This window comes from Alligator sinensis, unplaced genomic scaffold (genome assembly GCF_000455745.1).
Source record: "Alligator sinensis unplaced genomic scaffold, ASM45574v1 scaffold628_2, whole genome shotgun sequence".
NCBI classification, from domain to species: Eukaryota; Metazoa; Chordata; order Crocodylia; family Alligatoridae; genus Alligator; species Alligator sinensis.
In genome coordinates, this window is record NW_005841833.1 from 6,656,258 (window position 1) to 6,683,854 (window position 27,597).

Here is a 27,597-nt window from a genome sequence, read left to right on the forward strand (position 1 = left end):
CTGGCGCACAATAGGATGCTCACAACAGACCGGGATGTCTCTAGGGCTGTGGTCGAAACCCATGATAGGAAGTGCTGGTCTGCTCGTGCCAGTCTGCTGTTGCATTTTGGTTTTAAACCATCAGGAGCCGGCTCAGGGGCCAGGCTCGGGCCGTGCTGACCTGCGGTCTTGGCATTTGTACGGAGCCAGGAGCTGGATGAGAGCGAGCAAAGCTGGCTGCCTGTGTGGTCCAGAGGCTCCCAGACAGGGATGGGGACAGGGGCTCGTCATCCCAAAGCAGAAAGATTTGTCCGTTTGGAGACGATGCTCCCAAACCAGCGTTGCATCCTACAGTGACATCGGCTCACACGTGCAAAGGATCGTGGTAGTGCTGGGGCAGAGCAGTGCCACTCACGGGAACAAGCGTGAACCTCCTGACCTCAAGGACAAGCCGTGTCCCCCAGCGAAGGAGGAGCGATGCGTGCTGGCAGTGCCAGGGTGACAGCGCTGCTAAGGACAGATCCGGCCGACCCTCCGCGCCCGACAGGAGGGGGTAAGACAGCACGTGTGATGGGTTTGAGACCCTGCGCGGCAGCGTGCGTCTGTGCCAAGCAGCCTGGATCCGGGTACCACGTGCAGAGCTGTGCCTGCTGACTGCGGGCATGCAACGGAAAGGAGGGCTCCTTCGCTCGGGCAGGGAAAGCCGTGGGTGGATATGGGAAATCTTCCCTTCAGGTTGCTGCAGCTTTTCTTCAAAGCACCTCATCTGTGTCTCAGACCTTCCCACCAATGCGTGTGCCCCCTCCTCCAGGACTGCTCTCCGTGCTCCCATCCCTGCTGTGTGTGCACAGCTTGCTCTTACTCCCCGTGGAGGTGGCACAGCCTGCAAGTTCATTCGGAGCTGAGGGCACCATGGGCCATGGCTGGATTGCAGACGCGCAGCCAGGATGGGTGATGATTTTGGCATTGGCGATGACCTAAATATTTGCTCTAGAGCAGCGCGTCCGCGTCTCCCGTGCACAGAGGGACTTTTCTTTTGCGTCATCCTGTCCGTGCTGTTACAGCCTGTGGAAACTTCTGACTGCAGACCGCGTCCCCGTGGATTTCAGCGCACATGGACGAGAGCGTCCAAGGAGTCGGGGCCTTTGCAGCTGGTCTGCATTGCACGCTCGTTGCATGCACTGCGTACGAGAGAGCTAATCTCGGCACGCCGGCTACGTGTCTGGTCACTTCCAGCATCTCCCCCTGGAAACAGTCCATTTGGGTGTGGGAATCCTGACCCACAGGCCAGGAAGGAAAGCAGCTCTGACCTCCACGGGGAGCAAGACCATGTATCCGGTGTCCTTCAAGCTAAGGGCCCTGCCCAGTCTTCATGCTTCCAGCCTTTGACTTCATTCATCCATTGGGCACCTGGGAAGTGGGCAGCCCGGCATGGCATGCCCTCGGGGGGTGCAGCTCTCCGCTCCCACAGCCCGGTGTTTGGAAAATGCATTTAAGCAGCCAGATGTGGGCAGAGGAGAGCAGCTGGAGGATGGAAAGCAGCCTGTAGTATCCCCACTGCAAAGAGCGGGCCCCGGGGCAGCAGTAGGGAATGGGGCGCTTCCAGGTTTGCACGAGATCCAAATCTGTCTGGGTGTCCAGCACTGCAGGAAAGCCTTAGTCTGCCCCTGAAGACAGTATCTCCCATCATTTCATGCTCCGAGCGACGCTGCTGTCTGACGGGCTGGATTCAGGAACGAGAGGTCGGACGTGCCAGATGGGCCACGGAGGCCAGCCAGGAGGGCGGCACGGGGGGAGCAGGGATGGCCGGCGTGCTCCACTCGAGGGAGAGCGTGTCAGGAGCAGATCGTCCTCCCTGTCGCAGCCCAGGGCTCCCGATGACTCCCTTTGCCAAGGGCCCCGAGTGAGCCCCGCACAGCACAGGGGCCAGCGGCCTGGCTCGGGGGACACGCACCCCCACCGCCGCTCTGGGTGCCTGGCCGCACTTGGAAGGCAACAGCCGAGCTCCGGAGTTTGCTTTTCTTCTTTGTTGCATGGCCACGGTTCGCCTTCTGCTCTGAACATGGAAACCATATGGCAGACAGGCCCCGACCTCTGCCAAGAAATTCTTGCTTGATGAGAACCCGTAGCTGTGACGGAGGCTACGCTGGCTCCCGGCAGGGGAGCGCGGTTTCAGCTGTGGGTCACACATCCCCGCGGCCCTGGAGGTGCCCACGCGGCCGTGTGCGCCTCGGGGGGAAGGGGCCCTGCCCTGCCCTGCCCTGCCCTGCCCGTCCCGAAGACTTGCAGCTTCGCTGATGGGGCCAGGGAATTACTGGGCTTGCAGGGTTGCGATGCACGATGGTGCCCAGTGCACAAGGTGGGAGGAGAAGCCTGCAGGGCACGGGCCACAGGAGGCTCACCCCGACGGGAATTTGGCCAGGCCCTGCAGCATTGCTCTCCGTTGAAGCTGCGTGGCGGCTCGTCTTGGGGCGCATCTGCTTGTCATGCAAAGAGGCTCCCGAAACAAGTATTGACATGTGAATAAGGGGCGCGGATGGATTCGCCGCTGGCTTGGGTGCCTGCCTCGCACACCGCGTCAGGTCTAATGCATGGAGAAGCCAGTGTCGGGGGGATCAGCGTCTCCGTGCAGGGCGCAGGCTCTTATCTCCATCAGCGTCTTGTTCCCAGGGTGTCTGTGACGCGCATCCATTTGTCAGCCAGGAAATGATTTGCAAATACGAGTCCTGGCAAGAAGAAACCCAGGAACTGCAGAGATAACGAGGGAAGACATGGCCCCTTCCGGGCGTGGGGCTGTCCCTGAAACGGGAATGCCTCTCCCTGCCGATGGCTTCAGTTCAGGGCTTGAGGTAGAGCCAAGTTCTGTCTTGCAGGGAAGTTTTGTGATGCTCGCGTTGGCCGGGAGTCTCGTGGGCAGAGGGGCCGCGGGCAGCACGGTGCGATGCACCCAGGTGGCTTTTGCAGCCGTAGTCCGCCAGCTGCCAAGGAGATGGAGGGTCTGACGGGAAAAGGGGCCCAGGCTTCGTGGGCACTTTGATCCCCTAGGAAAGGTGCCCTAGGGTGACCTGGGATGCCAGCACAAGATGGGGCTCATGGCCTGGCAGGTGCAACCGCCCCAGGGGGGTGACAATACCTTGTCCCTATGCTGGGCATGTGTCTGCAGAAATACAGCATGCAAGGGTTAATCCCAACACCAGGCAGGATGCGAGCCTGCAGCAGCTCTCCAATTCTCCGGCTGGACAGGAGGTGACATGCCGTGAGCCACTCGCCCTCTGCTTTCCTGTCCTACCCATAAGCTGTGCCCTGCTGGGTTTGTACAGCGCCATGCACAGTTGAGACCAGACTGGACGGGGCCTCTGGCTGCTCCTGCAATCCCAGCAATGCTGCCGGCGAGAGAGGCTGGCCACTCTGCCTGGCACGTGATATGTGGCAGGACATGCTGCCCCCCTCCCTTCCTCCCTCCATCTCTCCCATGTCATGCAGTGAACATTTGCCAGCTTTCTAATAGCTTTGCTATATTTTAAGGATATGTCTTGGCCGGCACCTGGACCGCCGTGCAGGCAATAATCCTCCAGGTCCATTGCAAACGCCCCCGATCGCAGGTTTTTGGGGAGGCCGGCTGCGCCACAGGAAATGCGGAGCTTGGCACGGAGCAGCCTGGGCCATGGCAGCAAGATGCAACCGGTGTCTGACTTCGGGGAAGTCCTTCAAACCGCAGCAGGCTGCCAGAAACAAAGCCCCGTTTCCCTCCCGGCCCCTGCCCTGCACACAAGGGCTCGAAACACGTGGGACAGTTGCATCTAAATCATGGAGCACCTTTATTGTTGCAGCGTGGCTGCTCGGCGTGGACGCCTGATGAGAGCCGTGGGTTGCACGCGGGGGGAGAGACGCTCGTGAAACCAGAACCGTATTCGTCCGTGCCTTTCCTCTACAACAGCTCTCCAGAGAGCAGGCAGGCCAAACTCAGGGACAGATGCAGCCAAAAATGAGGCCCTTCCTGGCTCCAATTAGGCATTTAAATTTATTCAGGAAAGGGGGAAAAAGAAAACCATGTTTCCCCCAGTTCGAAGTGTCCGACACCAGGTCTGCTGGGAGCACGTTGAAGTCAGCCCCCGCATCCCCTGAGCAGCCCCCGCGGCTCACTGGACCAGTGATAAAAACAGGAGGGTACGTTGGGGGACCATGGGGGAGCCCCGCTGCTTGTTGGTCTCTCCCATTAATAACTATAATTTGAGAGCTGTCAGTAAGCCAGCCCTCTCTCCTCTCTCAGCATGCTCCCGTAGGTCCACTGGATGCAACCCTTTTCATCACCATGTCAAACGTCTTGGAGAAATCCAAGTGCACCATATTAACACAGTGGTTTTTACCAATCAGACCCACGGTTTTGCCAGGAGAAGATAATAGGGCTAGGAATGGAGATTGCCTTTATCCTTGGACAAGTCATACCTGTGTCTGTCCCGGAACAGAAATATCCCAGGATTACACACATGGCCCTTCTCATCGGGCTGAGCGCACCGGTGCTTTTCTGCCTTGACTCAACGATGCAGTCCTGGGATTGCAACGTGCATCTGAATGGCTATGTCCCCAGATGCACTGTTAGCATCTCTTACCCAGTGAACCCTTTTTAGGATTTATCCCGGGACGTCTGAATGACTGCACTTTAACTCAGGATAAAATGGTTTATCACGGGACAAATACAATGTCTGTTTGCAGCTGAGCTGCTACCTGCCAGGACTTGCACTCTCCACCCCTTTGTAAAACACTTCGAGAACAACTAAGCACTTTCATCTTTCTGGGTATCGTCACATGAATTATTAATTCTCTGTTGAGATCATCCTTCCGGGACCTCTGAGACACGGACGGACCTTGCTGTTGTGCGGAAGGACCTGCTCCTGGGTTCGGACCCGCTGTGTCTCCTTGTCCTGCTCAGGGGCTGCCCAGGGATGTCCAACAATCATGCGATAGCCACACAAAGGCTCCGGGCAGGAACTTCTTGCCAGTGGTCACTTTTTGAATAAAACATGCAGAGCTAATAGTCAGGGCGACGGCACGTGCTCTCCAGAGCACCACTTCTCAGTCAATCACAGGAGATCAATATTCTTCCCGGACGTCGGTGGCCACCGGCCAGATCGGGAGGAGTGAAGATGATTGATCTGCAGAGGGAGTCACCGGTGGCAGCCAGAGCCAGGCAGACACGCAGCAAATGCTTCTGGTTGCACTTGGCCTGGCACAGAGCACGTGTGTGTGGGCGCAGCAAGCCCCGCGCCGCGCCGCGCCGCGCCGTGCCGCGCAGACCAGGGGGCTGCTGGCCAGCACGGTGCAGCAGATGTGCAAGTGCAGATGTGCAAATGCAGGTGGAAAGCCCAGGCCATCTCCACAGACAGTGCAACTCCTTGAGGCCAGGCTGGCCCGGCCAGTCGCCCGTACCCCCTCCAGCACCGGTCTCTTCTGGGGACGCTGAAAGCACCCTGCAGTGGTCAGCGAAGGGACGTCCCCTAAACAGCTGGCACATATGTGGGAGCCTCAGCATGGGGAGACTGAGACCTTTGTCCCCACCAGGACCGAGCGACACAGCTAGCATGTCCATGTGCGGTGGCCCCGCGACCGCTGGCGGGGGAGTGCACAAAAAGGGGCCCGGGCAGAAGCCTCCCCCTGTGCCCCGTGCCCGTGTCCCTGACCGGCGTCTCCTTTGGGAGCGGGACGGGGCCCGAGCGCCCGCGGGGAGCTGGACGGGGCTCGGTCTGCTGAAGGATTGCAGAGCAAATCCATGCAAGCAGCATAGTCAAAACAGCTAGCAGAGGAGCCCTCGCCGCCCCGGACAGCATCCTGCCGGGGAGCAAATTGTTTTCCTTATCTAGCAGTTGTTCTGGGAGCCGGCCGTAGCCTCCCTGCGAACCCAATAAGTCTTTCGGTTTGACTGGAAACGCCACGTTTTTCCTTTTTAGAAAGTGTCACCGGCGTTCCTCCCTTCCATGGCTCTCCGCCGCGTCTCCGCCGCCTCCGAGCGAGGGGAGGCCTGCTCCTCCAGCGCCTCTCGGGGCTGCAGAGCCAGCCCCGCGCTGGACGCGGGCCCAGACTGTCTGGACGTGGCTCAGCAGTGGAAAGACCTATTGTTTGGCTTGGCAAGCGCCTGGTATTTTTCCTGATGCCCAGAAAGGCTGCGCCGCTGTGCAGCCAATGACCTCGGGAGGGGGAGGAAGGGCCAGGGCCACGTTCCACCCTTTTCCCCTTCGGCGAGCTCAGCCCGTCCGGCTCCCTCCCGCCACGGCCGGGGAGATCGTCGCGAGCCTTAGCTCCGCCAGGCTCCCTCCTGGGTTTACTCTTGGTCGGCACCGGTCCCACAGGTGACGGACCCTGCAGCCCCTGACTGGCCTTTCCCAGGCTCTCGGGGACCTTTTCCAGGCCCCCGCAGCGTGGGGCTTCGGGCTGCCGGGTGAGGCCGCTCGCCCTTCCTGCATCTGCCCTGGACGGCACCGTCCCTCTGATGCTATCTCGGTGCTTCCCGGGCCGGGGAGAGCAGGAAGCCCAGGGCTGTGGGAAACTAAGGCAGGAAGTTAGCCAGAGTGTCTGCCCCCACGGAGCAGGCTCGGTTCGTGCCCCATGCCAGCGTGGGCACGAATTCAAGTCAGGTCCCGTCTTATCGCCACGAGTCCCCGTATGGGCCGGTGCCGTGGGAGCGCCACGCGGAGCCGCCGCGCCTGCCTGACGGAGCGCCTCTCCGGAGCCCCGGTGCCAGCCCCGCTCCTCGCCCAGCTTGGATTTGACTCCCAGGTCCGGGGGTTTTAACACCGTTTCCATGACAGGGTTTGAAAACAAGCTCTTCCCCTCGTAACCGCTTGAACGGCTGCCACGGATCTGCCTGGCGGGCTGTCAAAGGCAGGAGCTCGGAGAAAGCAATCCGCACGCCATCTCCAGCATCGGCGGGAGTCGCTGCATCCTGCAGCCAGCCAGGATCGGTGCGATCCAGACCGAGTGCTAGGGCCCCACCGCTCCGGCCGTCTCGCTCTCTGCGTCGCATGCCAGCCCAGGTGGCCCAAGCCCCAGGCTGAGCTGGACCCTCCTAGACATCACCCGGTCTCTTTCCTTTTTGTCTTTGCAAAAATGCATCTCGCAGCACTTCTCTCCCTGGGTCGAGTCAGGCCAGAAGCCGAAGCAATGCAAACCTGGGCTTGTTGCCTCGGCCACTCCGAAGCCATCGTCTGTCTGCCTTGATGGGCCGAGAACTGGGACGGCCCTGGGAGGCCGGCGGGTTGGGGAGCTGTCTCCTGTCCCCCTCCGTGCACGAGGCCAGGTGCTGAGCTGGCTGCACCAAGCATGTCCTCTGCACATGCCCCGTTATCCAACGGCTTCAAACCAGAGACTTACAGGAAAGCAGGGCTGGAAGGGGCCTCGAGAAGCCAGAGACCTCAGGGGGGGCTTGCACCGTGGCCACAACCCGCCGAGGTGCCAAGCGGGGGTGCCCGGGCTCCTTGCTCCACGTGCCCCATTTCCATCCAGAAAGCTCACTCCGCGCGCAGACGTCCTCGAGCACGCATACGGCGGAGGGCAAGCGGGGAAGGTGAGCGGCACGCGGGTTCATCCGGCAGGACCGTGGCCAAGCCGAGCTGGGATCGGCGTCTTGCGGGGCTCAGGGTGGGCGGCTCGGGGAAGGACGGCGCTCGGCGGGTTCGCACGGGAGCAAAGGGGAGCATCACCCCGTGCCGGGCTCCCGTGGGACGTGCACGTGGCTCGTCCCAGATGCTCACGTCACACCTCCGTCAGGGCTGCTCTTGGCATCCCTGCCCGTATTATTGCTGGCTGCGGCCGCTCCTTCCAGCCTGGCCTCTGGCCTGCGCTGTGGCCGTCCGCTGAGCTCGCTGCCCCGGCACGAGGGTGCCACGCCAGCAAGGGATTGTTTCTTCATCCGTGTCATCTCGGGGCGGGGTGGGCCGGGCGGCTGCCTTCCCCTCCAAGGGGATATCCATCCTTTGTGCGGAGCCTGCCGCCTGCCAAGCGTGCCGTAGAGAGCAGGCCAGGGCTGCGGCTCTAATCAGGGAGGTCCTTCCTGCCTCTCCTGCCAAGTCTTTGCCAAGGAAGCCGGCTGGGCTGGGCTGGGTAGTGGCCTGAGAGAGACCCTTTCACCGGCAGATCCGTGCGGTGGACGAGGCCGGACCTTTCTGGTCCCCAAATGCCTTCATTTGAGCACGACCCCGGAGGAGCTCAGGAAGCTTTCCACTGCTGTTTCCGTGGCCCCTCGTTTCAACCAGGCAAAAGTCAGCTCCGAAGAGTCAGGAGAGCGCTTTCAAGGAGGCGTAACCCTGGGGCATGGCTGGGGACGGGCTGACTGGCAATTACGGGGCAAAAGGTGCTCTTTGTGACCTCCCCCCAGCCCAGAGCTTGCAAAACCTGGGCGAGAAACCTCAGGAGAGCGGTGACTGCAATGCACCAGGGTTCAGTCCTAGCTGGGTCCAAATGGAGCAGAAAACCTCTGCAAACGTTGCTCCGGCATGCAGCCTTCGCTCCCTTCCCTTCCCCAAGCGAGCCTCCAGTGTCAGTGGGGCATGGAGAAGTGGGAGAGCCCAGCACAGCCCAGTGGTTACTGGAAATGATCTTGCCTCCGTGCTTAGTCAATATTTGAGGTCCTCACTCCTCTCTGCACTGCATAGCTCCGAACTAGGGGATTTGGCCGCTCCCCAGCAAACCGTTTCCACACCAGAGTCGTCAGCTGCTCTTATGATGACAGGCTGGGCGCTGGAGGACGCCCTGCTGCAGGCGGCTCCTGGCACCTAACCCTAACCCTAATGCAGACCTCCCTTTCGAAGGTGGGGAGCACTGTGCCGGGGTCCTGCAGGGGTGAGGGAGGAGACAGCCAGGTGGCCGGCGTCCTGGTTGCAATCAGGCCTTCCCCTCATAGCCATGGGCTGGTATTCGGGGGCCATGTGGGAGCCGTCCCAGGAGCAGCAGAAGGGAGCGAGCGGGTGGCCGCAGCGATGACAGGCTCAAGTGCTTGGAAACCGGGACAGAGAAAGCTCTGTGTCGGGCCCGTGTCCCAGCTCCAGCCGCATGCACAGCTCTCGCTGCCTGGCTTTGCTGCAGCAATGCATGTGCCTTGCAGGCTGGGCAGAGGGAGAGGACCCCAAAGAGCCTGAGACTGCCAGCAGCGGGAGCCCCTGGTACAGGCCGTGTGCATGCACATGCGAGTGCATGCATGTGCGCGTGGGTGTGCATGCATGCACATGTGCACTGCCCCTCTCCTCTGGCTGATGTCAGGAGTGTGTCGCACAGTATCTCCCTGCTGATCGGCACGCTCCTCCGCGGGGCTGGTGGGCCTCCCTGTCTGGGTCAGCCTGCCCTGCTTTCCTGCCGGGGAGCGCAGCAGCTTCCAGCTCCGACTGCGTGGCACAGATGCGTGTGCACCCGCCTCTCCGAGCCGGGGGCTGGGGCTGGCCGTGCGCTCCCCCTGAAGGCATCTGTGCCAGCCATGGGCTCGGCCAGCCAGGACTCAACGCCATGGGGAAAGGCAGCACCGCAGAGAGGCAAACCCGGCCTCCAGCACAGCCTGCCAGGCTCCCCGAGCTCCCATCTCACCTCCTGCTCCCCGTTTCCACCCAAAGCAAAGACTAAACACGTCAGAAGGAAAAGCATCCGGCCACAACACGTCTGGCAGCCGTGCAGGAGCAGGACGAGCTGCGTGCAGCAGCGGGGAACGCGATCCGGTCTCACGCACGCCCCAGCTCCCAGGAGAAGCTGCCAGCACCCGGCCAGTGTGAACACGCTGATTTGGTGTGAGAAATGGGATAAGTAAGGCAGGAAAACCATAAACCAGCTGAGTTCGGCAAACTTTATTACCCTTCATTATTTGCCCTGCAGCCTGTTGTGAAACACGGTGCGGACATACAAGCGGGCGTGTGGGAGCCTGGCCCTCATCTCAGTGGGCCCACAGACCCGGGTCTGCTGGCAGCCAGGTGCAGGAGCACAGCCGGGAGACCTCCGGGGCAACCCAATTCTGCCCTCCCCGGGCCCCATCCCTGCAAGGGCCGGCAGTCGTGCAAGGGCAGGGAAGCCCGAATGACCCCTTCTAAGAGAGGCAGCGAAGCTAATGCACAGGCACTGGAGCCGTCCGTGGGGAGAGGCAGGGTGTGATTTGGGTTGGAAGTTTGCTTAGCCTTTGAGGGTGCACCTCCGTCTCCGCCGGGCTCCGTGCACATGGTTTGATGAACTTCCCTGTTTTCTGCTTTGGCAAAAAATCCCGGGCACACAGATCCTTTCTCTGGACCCTGGAGACCCCTGCAAACATGGCCGGGGGCCTCGGCTGGGGCCTGCCCATTCATGCAGCATGAAGGATGCTTGCCTCGGTGACATTTAACGCCATTTGTAAGTAGAGTATTGCCCGACTGGAAATGAGAATCCATCAGGCAGCTGCCAACATAGCAGGTCCTGGTCAGTAAGTGGAAAGAATTTGGTTTTATTGCCCCATAAATCACAGAACTTTCAATTAGACGAGAGGCTTAATTACACCGCTGGACGGAGCAGCCCTGCTCGTCTCAGATCCCGCTCTCCTCTTGGGAAGTGAGGAGCTGCCCAGGATCCTGCCGTTACTTGTGCTGCCTTCCCTCCATGCAGGAGCAGAAGTAAAGCATAGGGGATGGTGTCGGTCAGGCCCACGGGGGACTGCTTAACGGACGGCGCCGGCTTTTTTACAGCCATTTCCAAGTGAGACAGCAGCACCGGCTGGTCTCCTGCCCCGGACTTGCCAGGCATTTGTGGCTTTCTTTACATAGGAATATCCACTGCAAAGGAAAATCTCCACAAACACAGGCGTGCCCCCGATGGCTCCCACCTCTGGCTGCAGAGATAGGAGAGGCATGAAGGAGACCTGCCAGGGCTGCTTGGGGAAGCCTGCCCACACCCGCCACTTCGGAGACCGCGGAGGGCTCAGCTTCATCCGAGAGCATCTCCAAAGCCATCTGCCAGGGGCCGCGAGGATGGCTCTGGCTGCCCCCACCGAAGCCACAATAGAAAAGGCAGCCAGTTGTTCGGAAACATCTGTAATGCGTGGCTCCTCTCTCCCCAGCCTGCAAGCACCTCACCGCAGGGTACCCCACAAGCGTGGAGTCAGCCTGGCCTGCCCGGACCCGTCCTGTCTCACCCCGGGGCAAGCCCGCTTCACATCCCTTGACAAGCCAGCACGGGCTGAGCCCCGCTTGCCTTGGAAGCGCTGGTCTGGGAACAGGCAGGTGGAGACCAGGCAGGACCCAGGGGAACGCGGTGGGAGGACAATGGGGCGGCTGCCCCGCGGACAGCTTGGTGCTCAGGAAATGCAGCCAGCTTGCACGTGCTCCCCTGAGGCCTGGAGGCATCACAGCAAAGCCCCCAACAAACCCACCCATGCTGGTCCCAGCCGGGAAGGGGAAAGATCCCCGGTAAAAATCAGGAGTGGCGACATGTAAGAGACCTGCCTTCGCCCTTCGTATGGAGCCTGGGCCCTTTGTGATGCTGCCATATAAAGAGCAAGAAGACAGGACTGCCCCATCGGCATCTCCCCGGGGGTAAACCAGGCGCGCTGGCTCTGCACGCTGTGAGCTCTCCGTTACATGAAAGGCCAGCTCGGAGCACGTCTACTCTGAGCAAGTCCGGGCCAGCCCCCCGGGAAAGGGTTTGCCATGCAGCATCTCCGATTCTGCCCTGCCACCTCCTCAGGGCTCCTCTCTTTCCCAAGCATTCGGGAGGAGCCCCGTGTCTTCCCCAGGGTGAGGCTGCTCCGGCATCCAGGACCCCCGCCCCTGTGCTCATGCCAGCCCTTGCAAGCAGCAGTGCCATTGCTCACACGTGCATGCAAAAGGGAGTGCAGGAGAGTGATCTGGGCCTCTGCCCCTTGCAGGCTGCAGCAGACCCAGAGCCACCTCCCTCCTGCAGCTGTTTGCATGCAGGCACCAAGTGCCCTGGTCCGCTGGGCTGCACTGACCTCGGGTCCCGGCCCGGGAGATGCAGCATCCCCATGAGGCTAACACTGATCCGCACCTTCCCAGCCCGTTCCCAGCCTGCAGCAGGGATGACACGGTTGAGGGCTGAGCAGCCCCGGATCCATGCTACCATGGGCCCATTCCTGATCCCTCCACGTGCCAGCTCCGTGCGGCTCCACCCAGCCAAGACGGGAGGTGTCCCCAGGGCCGTCTGCCCAGCCACCCCAAAGGCCGTGGGCACCTCGGCTGCAGCTGGCACATGAGGTGTGTGCGACAGGCCACTGGCACACAGCTTTGCAGCTCAGGAGCCCCCGAGCCCAGCCCTGAGCGCGCCACAGGCTCTGAAACCGCACGAGGACCTTCAGGAGACATTTAGCAAGATGCCTGGAGGGAAGGGAAGACGGTCGTAAATCCCCCGGAAGGAGCTGCTGGTAGCCGTCCAGCTCGGCTTTTAGGAGCTATAAAATTTTACTGGGGGAAAACTCCTGAATGTTAGCACAGTCCCCCTGGCTCAGGGCTCCCAAGCTCGCTGGGGACGTCAGACCAGCTCCACCGTGGCCTGGCAGCCTGAAGATGGGGGAAGCCCCTGCCTTGCCCACTCCAGCTTGAGGTACCTACCCCCAGTGGGGATACCCTGACCCACGGGCCCCAGAGCCCTCATTAGCTGACGAGCTGGTGTGCTCCAGGGCCCATTATCTCCTGCCGGGCAGTGATGGAGCCCATCGTGCCCCACAGGTCAGCCGAGATCCCCGGCCGGGCACGGGGTCCCAGGGTGCCTGCTAGTGCAGCATCCCAGAGGCGCTTGTCCGTGCAGCGCCAGGCACAGGGGGGCTCTCGGGACCCCTGCCTGAAACCGCTCTAGCCACGACTGTTTCAAGCAGCTGGAGGAGTCAGGCCCCAGCCTTTGCCCCATCCTCCTGTCCCAGGCCTCACCTCTCAGCCAGGTGAGAAGTCCCATGACCGCGAGTTTTGGCATGGACCGGCCACCCCGGCTGGAGCTGGGTCTCGGCCACCAGCACTGGGTCTCACCCCCAGCAGGGAGCCCGTCCGTGGTATCGCGCCAGGGTCCAGCCCGAGCACGGAGCCGGGGCAGGACCACGGCGTGGCCTGGCTCCGACTCGTCCCTCCCGTCCCCATCTGGCCAAACGCAGCCCCTGACCCCAGTGGGCAGCTCCCTCCCTCACCTCCGTTTCTGCCCGTTGCACCTCGTGAGTTATGGGTCTTCTGCACTCATAAAAGATAATCACCCTTCATGGGTGAAGTAGCCGCCGTGCCTACCCGCGCAGCACAGGATTGATCGACGGTGCAATTAAAGCACGGGAGCTGCCGCGCACCGGCTGGGCAGGATGTCTCTGGAGGAGAAAATGCCACACTCGGATGCCGCGGCTCCGTGGGCTGAAGCTGGGGGATGCAGGGGTCTCCCCGGATGCCTGCTAACACACGGAGCATGCCAGAAGGGCAGGTCCCAGGAGGGCAGAGCTGGCCTGGCACATCCTGCAGCTGCTCCAGCAGTATTGGCATACGCGGGCCAGCGATCCACCTTGGGCCTTGCATTCCCACAGCTGCACCAGAGCCATGGCCAGGGAGTCCCCCGTCCCCACCAAGTCTCTGGAGCAGCTCCCTGGGATGTTGGCAGCACAGAGAAGAGCGGGAGCCTGGCTCCGGCCACCCCCTGCCCAGGCCACACAGAGCCGAGCCCACGGGGTCTCCACGCGACTTCCACCTCCGTCCCAGGGAGGTGCCAGCTGTGCCGGGGCGCCTGCTCCTCTCTCCCTGTCGTGGTCCCGGGGGCGGAAGGCACTTGGAGCGCGGCGGGAGGTAATAAACATATTGAGCAGCAGCGAGGCGCAACTGGCAGCTCCCGGCAAGGCAGCAGCCATCTCGCTTTCACCCAGCAACAATTAGGAGCAGAGCCAGTGGCTCGGAAATCATTGCCTTGTGCCTGCTCACCCACAGCTCCCTCGCTTTGCAGCAGAAACTTTGTGCGGCGTGTTGCTAAACTGGTGCATTATTTACCTTGTTAATTTCTGAGGGAGGCGTTTTAATTGCTTTAAATTACTGCTGGAAAAACTAGAGTGGTCAACAATCAATCAGACTGATTTACCACCCCTTGCCCACCCGCGGTGAGTGAGCAATCAGCTGCGCCACCAGATCTATTATTGATGAACTTTGCAAGACCCACTAATTAACTGCAAACATACATCCTAAGCATTGTTCCGCTGCTGGGAAAATAAGGTAATGGGAGTAATCACTGGAAATGTCACCACTGCTTGTTTCTTCCTCTGTAAAGACGTAGGAGCAGAGCGCTGGGTGGTTATAACCACAGCAGTCAACCTCTTGCTCGGGATGCCTGAGCACTGTTTCCACACAAGGGCCGGCGAGAGGAGGAAGCAGCCCATCTTGCTGGGCCTGCATTAAACCTGCCCAAATTCCCGTCACTTGACTGGTCTGGGAAGGAGGATGCTTCAACCCCACAGCCGGCCAAGAGAACCTGCCACAAAACGGGACGTCAGACAAGTACATCGTCGTCGTGATTACCCCGCGCCGAGGGTCCCCTTCGCCCCCTGCCCCGCTCGCAGCCGGGTCAATTCCAACACCGAATGACCTCCCGGCACATATTCCAGCGTGATTAACTGCCCCATTGATTTTTTGCATAGCCGTTCAATCCTCTTTCCAGGTCTGCGATTGATCGGCGAGTGCCGCTGACCTGCGCGACAGAGCCTGGCTCGGCACAGCCCTGGAAATGAACTTGCTCGTGGGCATCCCCGGGCAATTGGGTGCCATTGTGGCTGCTTGTGGGGCAAGGGACAGCCCCAACTGGGCCCGTTGCAGCTGGAAGAGCCGCTTTATACCACCAAGTGCTTTGTACCTGGGAGCACGAGGCTCATCAAGTCACTTGTTTTTCAGCTCAGCGCGCAGCTGTGTCAGAGCTTTAATTAATACATGCATTAGTATTATTGGATATTCCCTTTTCACCGTCCTCCGATGGGCCTTTGCAGACAGGACATAACCATCGGTGTGGCATCTCTGCACTGCACCCTGGAGCTCCCACCGCCCCTCCAGCAGACAATGCCCATCACTGACGTGGTGAAATCACCTAAAAGAAACCCGCTCCCACGCGGGGTGACAGCGTGAGACCTCCCCGCGTGCACTGGGGCCCTATCATGTACACCATTCAGTGGAACGGCCTTCACGTTACGGTGTCGCTTCGTTAGCACTGGTGGAACGAGCTTGCCCAAGAAGGACAGGCCACGGCAGAGCGAGGGGTCCGAGCTCGTGCCCCCCGCCAAGAGCACCCCGCAGCTGTGGGACACCACCACGCCGCTCATCCTCCGTGGACGTCTCTGCTTGCCCATCCCAAATTCTCCTTGTTCCTGACGAGGACGTGAAGCATGGCACAAAACGGAGGCTATGCAAGCGGCTGCCGTGCTAGCCGGCCCATCGACTGTTTCGCTGCCTCTCTTCGTGAGAACGCCGCCGTCCTGCAAGGGAAGTCCACGCTCTCCTGCAGCTGTGTCCAGCCCGGGGAGGTGGACCCTGTGACGTGGAGGGCTTGGCCCAGGGTCACCGGAGGAGGTGCAAGAGGGCCCCAGACCTGTGCCCCGAAGAGCACCCAGGTCCCCGACCCCACGCCTGGTGTCTCCTGGCTGGGCCACGCTCCCTCCCTGCCACGACAAGGAGCTTTTCCCTTCCCTTTGCTCTGCGATCCCTGCTTGTGAGGCTCCAAGGAAGGGACCTGGATGTGCTGATCGTAAGCAGGGAGCCAGGTGCCCCACAGCCAGCTCCAACCTGGGGGCAGTTTCAGGGGCATCCACGGGCATCACCAGGACTTGAAGAGCACTCGCCCGTCACCCTGGCAAGCGCCTATCTCAGCCTTCACGCACCCATCTGGAGCGGGCACAGCCTCCCGAGCGCCCGCTCCTCCCGGAGCACCCAGCACCGCCTGCGGCCGGGAACCTTTGGATTTGACCTTGCTTGTTCTGTATTAACCACGCGGCTACGAGCGACGGCCACGGTAATCCCTGGCAGTGCATCAGCAGGCCTATATTAGCCCCCATGAAAATTACATTTTGATTTGTCTATTGATTTTTAAATTTTCGAATCAGCGTGGACTCACTTCTCAGCGGCTGCTTCCTTATCACTGCCTACCTGTCTGCAACCTCCACGCCGTGGCTACCCCCCGCGCTTGCCTCTCCCTGGGCAGGGCCAGCTTTCTCCCTCCGCTGCCTCCTGCTTGCTAAAAACAGGCTATTGAAAGCCCGGTTGCATCATTTAGCACATTAGGGCGTCCTGCTCCAGTCAGAAACCATTGGTTCCAAGGCACAGCTGCTGCCAATTACCACTACTTAACTGGCACATTAAACACATAGTAAGAAATTAGGAGTTTCGGTCTGCTCTCTACTTAACAATAACAAAGTCGCTTGACCTTTTCTCAGCCACCACAATGGCTGTGCAAGCGACTGCTTGACAAATGCACTTTGTAATGGGCTCTGCTCTTTCTCCTGTGACTGGTGGAACAGTTAATATCTCCAGTCGCGGCATTGAGACGAGCACTCGCAATTCATTTGAGATGTCAATTCATCATCCCGCGCGGCCGGGTTTGTCACCTCTTCCTCGCGGGACAGGGCTGGCGTGTCCCACAGGCTCGGGCTCTGGGGCAGCTCCTCCAGATGGGCACGTGAGCGCATGGTGTCGCAGCCATGAGGATTCAGACCTGGCTCGCGGGGCTTCGCCTCTGCAGCCAGAACGAGCCTCTGCTGTGGAGGGTGCGGGGCGGGCACCGTCCCTGGAGCACGGCTCCATTTAGACCAAACCTGCTGTCTGTGCAGCATCTCCTGCTCCCAAACCTCTGCAGAGGAACAGGCCTGCTGCGGGGAGCAGGCGTACATCAGCCTCCAGCGTCGTGCCCGGCCTAAGTCCCAACGGCCTCGGCCAGGCATAGCTCTGCATGGCCAGCCTGCAAGCATAGCACCGCCTCGGGTCAGCCACAAAGTTCATCGGGGCAGGGTTGGGAGTCATAGAGCCCCTTCCCTGCAGCCCAATCCTGAGCGGGGCTGGGGTCCCCAGCGCTGCATCAGCACATTACAAGGCTGAGAGCAACGCCTGTGAGTCACAGGATGCAGAATGGGGCCCCGCACCCAGGGCCACTCCAGGTGCACCCCCAGGACACAGGGCAGGAGGCACGGGCAGGACTGCTATGCATTTGCAAAGGTGTCCTGGAGAAGTAGCTGCCCAGGCCCCTTGTCCTGCCAGGGAGGCAGCCCCTGCACAAGCAGCTGGGCAAAGACAGAGGGCAAAGCTCCTTCTAGGAGCTCCGCAGCCCTCCCGAATGCTGCTGTTCTCGTGCATGAACTCAGTGTGCCTATGGGACGGGCTCTACAAACCGGTGCAGCAGGGGAAGGGTTAATGGGGAATCTAGGGCCCTGCAGCAGCCCTGCTCCCTGCTGACCAATCAGGAGGCAGCCCCACCCACAGCAGCAGTATAAAAGGGAGCAGGGGCAGCCTGCAGAGGGCAGGGCGGCTGAGTGGGTGTGCCAGGCAGGGTGCTGCAAGAGGGAGGCTGGAGGATGCACAATGCACCCACTCCCCAGGGGAGGGGGTTTGCAATGCCTGTCTCCCCAGGGGCCTCTGGCCTGGCTAATCCAGCAGGACACTATGGACCTGGACACACCTGGGCGAGCCCCAAAAGGCTGCCCGTGCTGTAGAGCCCTGCACCGCTCCCCACAGTACTTATGCTGTGCTCACATAGCCCCTGCCTTGCGCTGCATCCTGTAGCCATGACTCCGTTAGCAAGTGCCAGGCAAAAAACCAGGCAGCCCCATGCCCTGGTGCAGCCCGATTTCACGCAGAACGTGCGGAGGGGCAAGCGCATCAGCTGTGGGCAGTGCAGTACCTTATCATGGTCATGCACCTCTGCACAGGTACCCGCTCCCTGGGATGGTTTGTGCCCCCCTCTTATACTGGTGCCTTTTGGTCTTCTGAAACCAGGCCGAGCCTCCAGCAGCCCTGTAATGGGCAGGGCCGGGCCCCGTTCCCCCACGCAGCAGGTGTTTGGAGAACCATGCGGGCGTTCGGCTGGGGAGGAGACGGCCACCATCTCAAATCTGTCCTTGGTTTCTTTTTATAGCAACAAGCCATGTGCGGTGATGATTCACAAACGTGGCTCAAAGGATTGTGAGCGCTGCCTTTCACCAGCTCCCCGCAGCCAAGCAGCTCTCATTTGCAAGCTCTGTCCTAACTTAGCACCCTCTCCTAAGAGACTCGAACACTAGCTCATGCTCTTCCAGAGGGACTGGGAGCCTGCCCCGAGAGAGTAACTCCCTTCTCTGCATTCGGGGCAAAATACGACGCATGCACCAGAATCGCTGCAGGTGTCTGCTTTTAGCAGTCCTGTCGCATGCAGCAATGCCCTCTTTGCCAGCAGGTTCACCCCAATTTTCGGGTCAGATACCAGCCTGGGCAAGCCCATGCTGCCTTAAGTGGTCTCCACAGGTCTGTGTAAGGTCATCTGCCTTCGTGCTATCCAAGCACCAAAAATAGCCCTCTCCAAACCGCCCTGCCAGCAGCAGCAAGTTTTCAGTTATTGCTGGTGGGAGGAGGAAGGGGGGGGTCTTTAAATCAACATGCCATGAAGGAAAGCAACACGGACCCCCCCTGGATTTAAACTAGAGGAGTTATCCTCAGCTTTGTGCAGTGCGGTGTGGATGGTGCACAACGAATGTTGTGTTCAGTCCAACACTTGACCACACAACCAGAGGTGGAGAGACACCCCTTTGTGTATATACATAGATAGATAGATAAACCATACAATATATACCGTATAATATAGATAGACTACGTAATATAGATAATATAGATATACCATATAAGATATACCATATAATATATCCTAGCATAAAAGAGAAATAGAGGCTCACCCACAAAGCCCGAGGCACACCGATGCGGGTGTACGTGCACGTCTACGGACGTGTGCTGTGCCTGCAATTATTTCAGGCTCATTCTAGATGAGAAGAGCTCTTTAAATACGTTCTTGATGCGATAGTGCAGAACTGGCAAAGCACACTCCACCGGCAGCGCTGGAGTTGCGGGCTTCCCCCTTTCAGCAGTGCCCAGCCCCCTGTGCCGCGGGTGGCTTTTGAAGTCCTGTGCACCAGTACTGACGTGTCCCGGGCACACAGCAACCCCCTCCTGCCAGGGGATGGAAACCAGGCCACGCTGCTATCTGCCCAACCAGCAAAGGTTGGCTACAGGCTGCAGCGGGACGGTTTCCCTCCCAGCAGGGCACTGCCCATGCTAAGGCCGCATGTGGGAGGGCAGAAAGTCACCCAAAATCCAGGAGCGGTGTCAGCCAGCTGCAGGGGAGGGGGACTCAGCCCACTCCAGAGAGGGACCGTCTGCTGCAGACAATTAGCAGCTCCTTTGCGGGACGCTGCAACGCCGGCCTCTTCTGTCACCCAAGGGCAGCTGGAGAGTGGGAAGAGCAGCTCCTCGTCTGGAGCGCCGTAGTGAGGAACCGCCACTAATGACTGTGGTTACCATCCTTCACCTGACCCGCGGCACTGGGAATTGCCTCTCCCCAGCTCTCCGAGCAATAGACGAACCCGCTGGCCGGCGAACCCCTCGCCCGGTGCCACCGCAGCGGTCCTGACAGCCGCACTGCGCGTACCCGTTGGTCACCGAGCAAGCAGACCATACAGGAAAGCTGTGGCCGGCTGCCCAGGCTGGGTTTTATCTTTGCCTGCTAGAAATGACTCTGCTTTTAAACTCAGTCCAGGAGCTGGGAGCTCTGTCTCGCCAGAGCGAAATGCCCTTCCCGTGCACGTTACTAGCAGTGGGGGACTCTGCCGTGCAAGTGTTGACATCGACTGATATGTTGACAAAGACAAACTTCCTTTCACCCACCACTAGTTATTAATACAACATAAACCTGTCTGCTAGGACTACTGATGGGATATAAAATATAGGGAATGATTTTCACAGACAGCTAATTGCCAAGTTTACAGCAAAAAAAAAAAAAAAAAGCAGCTCACCCTGATGAAAAATAATAAGAGGGGGCTGAATATTTATAGTGTTTCCTCTTTTGCTAGGGGTATTGGATGCAGAAGGCCTGAAGACAGCAGTATGTGTTTGCAGATACCTCCTGCTCCTGAATTGGCTCCTTGTCTACAATCTACTGCACACTGCGAGGATGTGTATTAAAGTGAGTGTTATCACAGTAGTGGGGCTTAATGAGCTCAGTGTGCTCGAAGCCAGCGAGCGGCGTGGCGGATTTGTGCAGCACGTCGGAGCCGCGGTACCGTGCCACCCCGTCTCCTCTGGCACCGGCATTTAACTTTTATTGACGATTAATGCCACGGGAAGGGATGCTGCCATCGAGGCGGGAAAGCCTCGCGTTGTTTTAGTGTGCCATCAATTAGCTGTTCGCGAAACAACCCAACAAAGAGGCAGCCTTTGGGGGAAATAAAGACCTGCCAAGCTCATCACCAAGTCTTCCCCACCCGAGCACAGCTCACGCGGAGTCCTCTCCGTCCCCAGCTCTGCAGACACTTTCAATCACAGCCGGGTTCACGGTTGCTCCAAAGGGCGATTTCCTCCCCTGCCCTTTCCCGGGGGGTTTCTGGGTGACTTGCTGCCGCGCGAGGCATGGCCTGGGCTTGTGTGGGGGGTGTCACCCCTGATCAGTCTCACACAGCGGCAGTAAATAGACTCCAAGTGGATACAGAGACTTTTCTTTTTTACCTTGAAGTTTGCAAGAAGAAGGATTATAGAAGTAGGAGATAAAGCATTACCCGCCTCTGGCATCTACCCAGCTCCCAGCTACTCATAAAACTCCCGGTTGTATGCTCACAACCCGTATTAATCACCTAACAAAGACACTCGGCCTGCTAGGAACTCGAGGAGGGAAGGAGAAGCAAACGAAGGGAGGTATGGATGGGAAGGGAGAGACTTTGGGAAACGTCGGGCCATGCCACCAGTCGGGACTGCACGACCGTGTGGGGTGAAGCCGGTTCGTGCTGAAGTAGTGCACAAGTCTCCACCACCCCCAGCTTCAGAGCTCAATGCTAACAGGGGACTTTCCAAGTGTCAGACTCCCCATAGCCATCTGGGGAGATGGGGGTGCTTGGGTCAGAGCCCCGAGCCTTGCTGAACCCCAGTTATCCCACTGGGGACAGCGGGATTGGCCCAGTTCAGCGCTGGGCGGGAGAGAGCACCATCCAGGGCTGCGTGCTCAGGGATATGGAGTCTATCTGTGGCTGTAACAGGCCAAAGCCCCGTGACAAAAACGCCAAGTCTGGAATTTTAACCCATAACAAAGCCGTGAAATCGCAGCGGCTTTACCGTGAAGCTGCCCCGCTCCTGTCTGGGATACGCGCAGACCTCGTGCTTGCGGAGGGAGTCCCGGGGCAGCACCGTCCGATGGCAAGGCCCCTTCCCCAGCAGGATCCTGACACGGGGGCAGGCCCATCGCATCAGGACTCAGCCCCAGGGGAGAGGCAAGTGCAGCCAGGGCTCTGCCAGAGCGGGGAGGAGAGCCCTGGGCCGGGGCAGCAGCATGGCGGGGCCGCTCTGCACAGACAGGATAGGACGTAACGTTGAGGAGTAGGTGTTCCCGAGCGGTGTGCCCCATTCGGACCACGGACACGGAGACCATTTTCCACTGAAAATGCAAACTGCAGCTGGAGTGAGGCACGAGGACGTGTCTACACATGCATGAACGCGCTTTAGTTAATACGCATTAAATCTAGTGCCTCCATTGTGAGATACTAGGAAAATGCACATTCGCCTGCTTTGATGCTCATTAAAAACCATGCTATTTAGTCAATGCGCATTAAAATAAGCTAATGTGCATTAAGTGACACTTAAACACCGTGCTCTTTAGTTAGTGACACCTTAATGTGCGTTAAAATAGGCTAATGCACATTAAAGTGCACGTGTAGATGTTCCTGAATACCCTAATAATTGTCTTCCCTTGAAGCCAGCCCTCAAATTGATTCATAAATAAAAGGAAAGTTGTTCTTATCAACCCACTGCTGTTGTTTCCAAGCGGGTTAGGAAATGGCAATTATACTTAACTCGCAGCTGGCAAGTGTACAGCAAGACGTAGCACCTAGTGGGATAAAAGATGAGATCAAGGTGCGCTACATAATGTCCTCACAAAAGTTTGGCTCTGCGCAGACTTTGAAGTGGGCAAAGCAGCTCCGGTTGTTGTTTTCAACCTCAAAGGACAAAACTCTACTGGAATCCTTAAAAATCGCGTAGACGATACAATTATATTGAATTGCTTACCAGCCAGTAGCTCCACGAGCTGAGCGGGGTGGCGGGGCTCCCACACCCATGGCACTTACCGGGGGAATCGGCGAGGGTCGTGGCAGACAGCCCCAGTGAGGTGCGACTGTCCTGCTGCAGCTGCGCTGGGAGCTTGCTCCGATGCTAAGCCCTGCACGGGAGCCTGAAAGCCAATGCAATCCCCCCACCCAAGGTGGGGACCTGGCCCCATGGAACCGCACAATAAATGCATTTTTCTATCTCAAGTCAGGAGAAAAAGTGTCTTCCAGCCCTCCTGGGTGGAGGCAAGGTGCTGAGCCCTGGGTCCAGCACCTGGCTGGGCTTGGGGAGACACTGGGTGTCCTGCTTGTGACCTCAGTTAGACCAGGGCAGGATAGCAATGCAGGAGGGTTCAGATGCTCGCATCCAAGCCACCTCCTAGAAGCTGAGCTTTTATTCATTATCTGCCCTTTTGCATGTCATCTTCAGAAACGTCCCCAGAAACTGGCAGCTATTGCGTCCCCGGGGCAGAGCGAGCCTGCTCCGAGGCAGCGGGGCGGTGACGCAACCGATAGTGACACACAGGCCGCGGGGCGCGTCTGCTCGGACCCCTCCTTCCTCCTCTCCTTGCTTGCCTCTTCTCTTCCCTGAGGATGACTTATTTGCACCAGAGCACCAAGGAGCAAGGTCGCAGGAAAAGCCTCGCTGCAGCATCGAGCAGGACCGCGCGGAGCAAGAGTTGCGCCCGGCCTGACACAGCGCAGCAGGGACAGCCGCCCCGTGATAGCTTCCTCCGTCTGGGGAGATCGATTTGCCCCCCGCGCCCCTCCCAGGGCCGGCTGCCGTTAGCCCTGAATGCAAAGCAACTGCTGCTTATTTCCAAAGCAAATGAGTGCTGCAAAGGGCCTGGCTTGGAAATCGCCACCATTCCCCGGGGACCGACCCTGCCTCCCCCACCTCGCCCCACCTTCTTCTCGCTGCCCTCCCAGAGTCACACAGGTTGCAGGGGGATAAAGCAGCGATTGCCATCTGGGAGCCATCAGAGATGGCGCGCTGGCTGTGAAGGCCTCCCCGTGCCACCCTGCCCGGCAGCGCCACGCTGCTCGGCCAGAGCCGGACTTCGGGCAGACGGGGAATTGCTTGGGTGACTTGGTCAAGCTGGCTAGTCTCAAGACAGCCCGGCTTGCCCTTCCGACCATGCTCATGGGGCCGGTCAGGGGCTCCTCTGCAGCCGTCCACTAGTCCAGCCACGTTTCTCCCCAGCCCCCGAGCTCAGGCATCCCAACCTCCCCCAGCAGCGCCTGCCGGTCACCGGCCGTGGACTCTGCGCCTGCGACGCGCTGGCGGCTGCTGTCTGTGAGAAGGTGATGGGAGCTGACTTAATTGCAATTAAATCTTGGTCCAGTCAAGCCACGCAGTCTCCTCCCAGGGCCAGCCCAGAGCCCAGACCTGGCCAGGCTGATGGGCAGCTGCCAGGGCTTCCCCCGGTCCACCCTGCCCCTGCAAGGAGTCCCCATGGGAGCCCAGGCATGGGGTGGGCACAGGCACTTCATCCTTGCTGGGGGACATGGCTGCTACATGGCAGCCTGCGCAGACTCCTTTACTGCAGCAGGAGACGGCCCCATGGGTGCAGAGCGCCAGATTTGGGACACGTCTGAGCACCCTGGCGCTGCTGAAACACCGTGTGTCTGCATGGGTCTCCCGATGCCTGAAGAAGGCGTTTGTGCCCGAAAGCTTGCAACGAGCATTTTTTCCAACTATGTAGCTGGTCTAATAAAAGATATCACATCTACCCAAAGAACCTTGCCTGCCTGTGTGTGCGTGTGCACGTGTACCTGTGTGCATGTGTACATATGTGCATGTGCACGTGTGTACACGAGTGACCCAGCCCCCCAGAAGGCAGGGTCCGGCTGTGAGCCTCGGGAGGCGCTGAGCTGCAGTGCCGTAGGGAGCGCAGCCCGTCCCGCACTCCCAGCCAGGCCCAGCCAGGGGGAAAGGGGCTGGCTCTGCGCTGCCTTCCCCAGGTCCCCTGCCCTGGTGTCCCTTTGCAGGCGGCTGTTTCACGGAGCGTGTGGCTGGGCCCCGGGCTCATCCATCAATTGCTTGTCTGTCCATTGCAGTGCCTGGGGGAAAAAAAAAGTCCCCTTAAATCTCTTGTCACAACCACTCTATGGTGGCGAGGACGGCCCCTCGCGCCCGGGTCTCCGGCTGCGGCCCGTCTTCGCGAGCGTAGCCACCAGAGCTTTCTGCTGGTTAATTGCTGGCACACTCTCACCACAAACATGAAACCCCCCCTGACAAGCCGTGTGATTTATTGCTGCCCACTGCAAAACGGAACAAAATCAATTGGCTATTACCTCACTTAGCGAGGGCTTGTCACCGCCTGGGAACCGGGTGTGAAAAATACAAGCCAGGCACGGCCCAGGCAGCCAGCCCCTGTGCCGGGGCTGCGCCACCTGCTCCGTGGCAGATAACATTAGGGCCGCGCTGGAGATGGGCTTTTCTTTTTTCCCCAATCATTGCAGCGTCGATGCAACACGAGCTTATTCCTGCGCCGCCGTTATTAATTATACAGATGTCATCGTGGGCTCTGCGCCCCGTAAATTTTACAGGAGATGCAAAGCCCTGACAGAATATTTGTGTATGACAGGCACACAGCCCCTAATTAATCACACGGGTTAACCCTCCGGTGCCCGGGCATTTCCAACCCACTGCAATCTCCCCGGCTGCCTGCTGCAAGCCAGGCGCTGCCTGGAACAACACAGCTGCTTGGGAGCCACGCGTGGGAACGCCTCGCTCCGTGGCAGGTAGAAAATAGGCTACAGGGAAGGACATTTGGCTTGTGCCGAAAATCACCGGGGGGGAATGGAGCTCAGCAGTCGTGTCACTCAGCCCCTTTGGCACAGCAGCATCCAGGCGCTCGCCTGCCTTTGAGCAGGATGTGTGACCGTGTCCGCACAGCACCAAAACCATGCCCAGTGCCAATGCATCCATAATGTGCCTGGTCCTTGCAAGGAGCCGTGCCACTCTGGGCAGGCCAGCACACCCAGCCACGTGTCCCGAGAGCCTCTTATAGCTGATAGCAGGAAACCCCCCGTTTATTTTTCCAGTGCTGGGTCCTTTGCTTCTACAGGCAAAAGGAGAGAGAGCCATGAACCCACCATGTTCAAGACGTGTTCGCTGGCAGCAGCGATAGCGAGCAGGGATTGACGCCATCAGGAGACCGCGTCTGCTCCCTCGCTAATTGAACCCGATGCTCGCGAGAACGCCCTGGACCGACCAGCCGCAGCGTGCCGGTAAATGTGTGACAAACCCAGCAAGAGCAGGGGAGCTGGCAAGCTTTGCTACCATGGGGCCATTCACCATCCTCAGCTCCCTGATCACCCCAGGAGCCACGTCTGCACGGCCCCTGGAGACCTGCATCAACGCACATGTGCGGAGGGTCTGGCCAAAGCATCTGACATGTGTCCGTGAGGTATTTCAGAAGGGGAAAGGTTTCCCCTTCTGCATTTCATCGCCTTTGTTTCATTCCCAAATCACTTGCAGACTCTTCCAGCCCTAGCAGGGAGCTGCTCCTCCCATGGAGCCCTGCACTTGCTGAGCAGGAGGAGGCTGCATTATTTATAGACTCCGGATAGATATTTCACCCGCGGCCCGGCCCGCTCCCAGCATTCCCTCCATTCACAGATCATTAAGTAGCACTTGCTGACATATAAGGCAATGCAAGTGGGGTGGTTAACTTTGAATACTGCCATCCATCCCAGTGCTAAATGAGATTCCGGGAGTAATTGTCCAAGGAGCCGGGATAGCGTTGGCCCTGCCAAATAAAGCAGAGTTGAGAGCATCCAGGAACACCTTGAGAAGTGCCATCCTCCTCCAGGAAACCATGCACTTCGTGTCCCGGCAAACCCGCTCGCTGGGCGGTGGCGTTGTACAGGCACCCAAGGGCCCCGCCTCGGTGACGGTTCTGGGCTGAAAAGACCCATCCTCCTCGCTGGTTTTTCTCCCCTCCAGCAAATTTGCTCTCCAGAGAGAAATCAGGGGGTCCGGCAACAGCCTTCCCATGGGAGAAATTGGGGGCAAAATCCCCAGCTTCTTCCAAGGCGGTTATTACCCAGTGAAGACAGGGGTTGGGTGATGCGGTGCATGCACAGCAAGGGCAGGACTGGCTAAGTCTATCCCCTCCAAACCTGGTTGTCAGTCCTGTGATCCAGCGTGGCCACTTGACGCTGAGAAACTGCAGGCCACTTCCAAGCCCCGTGCCTGCAACTTGCATTGTGCAGGGAGGTGTTTTCCCAGCCCTGCAATGCAGCCACCTCTGGGGTGAGCAGGAGGGGGCCTATTCGCCAGGCACAGTGCTGCTCCCTGTCCCCGGGCAGCATCGCCACTAAAACCACCTGCCCCTAAAACCACCTTGGGAGTCTGGGTGCTCAGGATCAGGACGCTGACGGGCGCTGAAAAGGCTGCACAAGCCCCTCACCCCTCCCCGCTCCGGGCAGCATTTGCTAGAGGTCGTCCCACCCTTCTCATGGCTCCTTTAGACTTGGGCCCAGACCTTTGCCCGGCGCGCAGGGCTCCCAGGGGATCGGGTTACCTCCACAAAGGGGGCTTTGTTGGTAGGAACAGGTGTCCGGCCTCCCGCTACCCGCCAGGCTCCGCTGCACCGGCTCCCCCGGCACACCCCACGGCTGGGGTTTGCAGAGGTGAGGCCACTTCTCCCGCGGGCTGGCGTCCCGCATGGGGCATCGGAGCCAGGCGCCGCGCTGCTCCCGGGCTGTTTCCATTTCGGTGCACAGGCCGGCGTGTGGGGCAGGGAGGAACCGTGGGGCTAGTGGAAAATGCTCGTTCCCCGAGTATGGGACTCTGAGCTCATGCGTCTGTTTTTAGCTCCCCATCCTCTCTGGAAGCTATCTCAGGCATGTTTTGGGAATACAGCACATATTTTTATGAGTGGGATTTGCAAGGGTATTTTCATCGTCGATGTGGAGACAGCTGGGCCTGCTGCCAGGCTGAGGAAGCTCAGCGGCAGAGGCACGAGGGAGAAGCAGGCTTCCTACTGGGGCTTATATTTAGCTGTGGGGGAGCAGAGTCATTTTGAAATGTCCTCCTTGTGTTTCCTCTGCCGGCCTGCCCCCTCGCCCGCTGCACACACGGGCAGCCTTGACCTAAGCTGGGCGAGTCAAGTGGAACGTGTCCCAGTCAGATGCCACTTGCTTTCCCAGCCGCCGCGAGCACAGCATGCGCGAATGCCTCCAGCCAGCAAAGCCTTTCCAAGGGCTGGCGCTGCCCTTCAGATCGGCAGGCGCGTTTGCACTGGGTGAACTGGAATGAGCATCCCCGTGCCATCACGAGCGAGAGCCAGAGCTGTGGCCAGGACAGTGCCTCGCACCTTACGCCGTCTGCAACGGGT

General features: G+C 59.4%; 1 protein-coding gene across 2 annotated transcripts in view; it reads right to left on the minus strand.

Annotated features, from left to right (window-relative positions):
* Positions 1–26,996, minus strand: part of LOC112549681 — an 87,933-nt gene extending 60,937 nt beyond the window's left edge. Inside the window, exons 1-3 of one of the 2 annotated variants that reach the window (XR_003093198.1) lie at positions 26,782–26,996; positions 21,261–24,310; positions 18,652–20,660 (exon numbers count right to left, since the gene is read on the minus strand). Coding sequence is in view for 1 of the 2 variants with exons in the window: in XM_025199694.1 (XP_025055479.1) it covers positions 26,782–26,971 (190 nt within the window). In the remaining variant the exon portion in view is untranslated. Of the gene's footprint in view, positions 1–18,651; positions 20,661–21,260; positions 24,311–26,781 lie in introns of those variants that run through there. The other variant, XM_025199694.1, reaches the window with a different exon arrangement.
* Between the last annotated feature and the right edge of the window lie 601 nt (positions 26,997–27,597).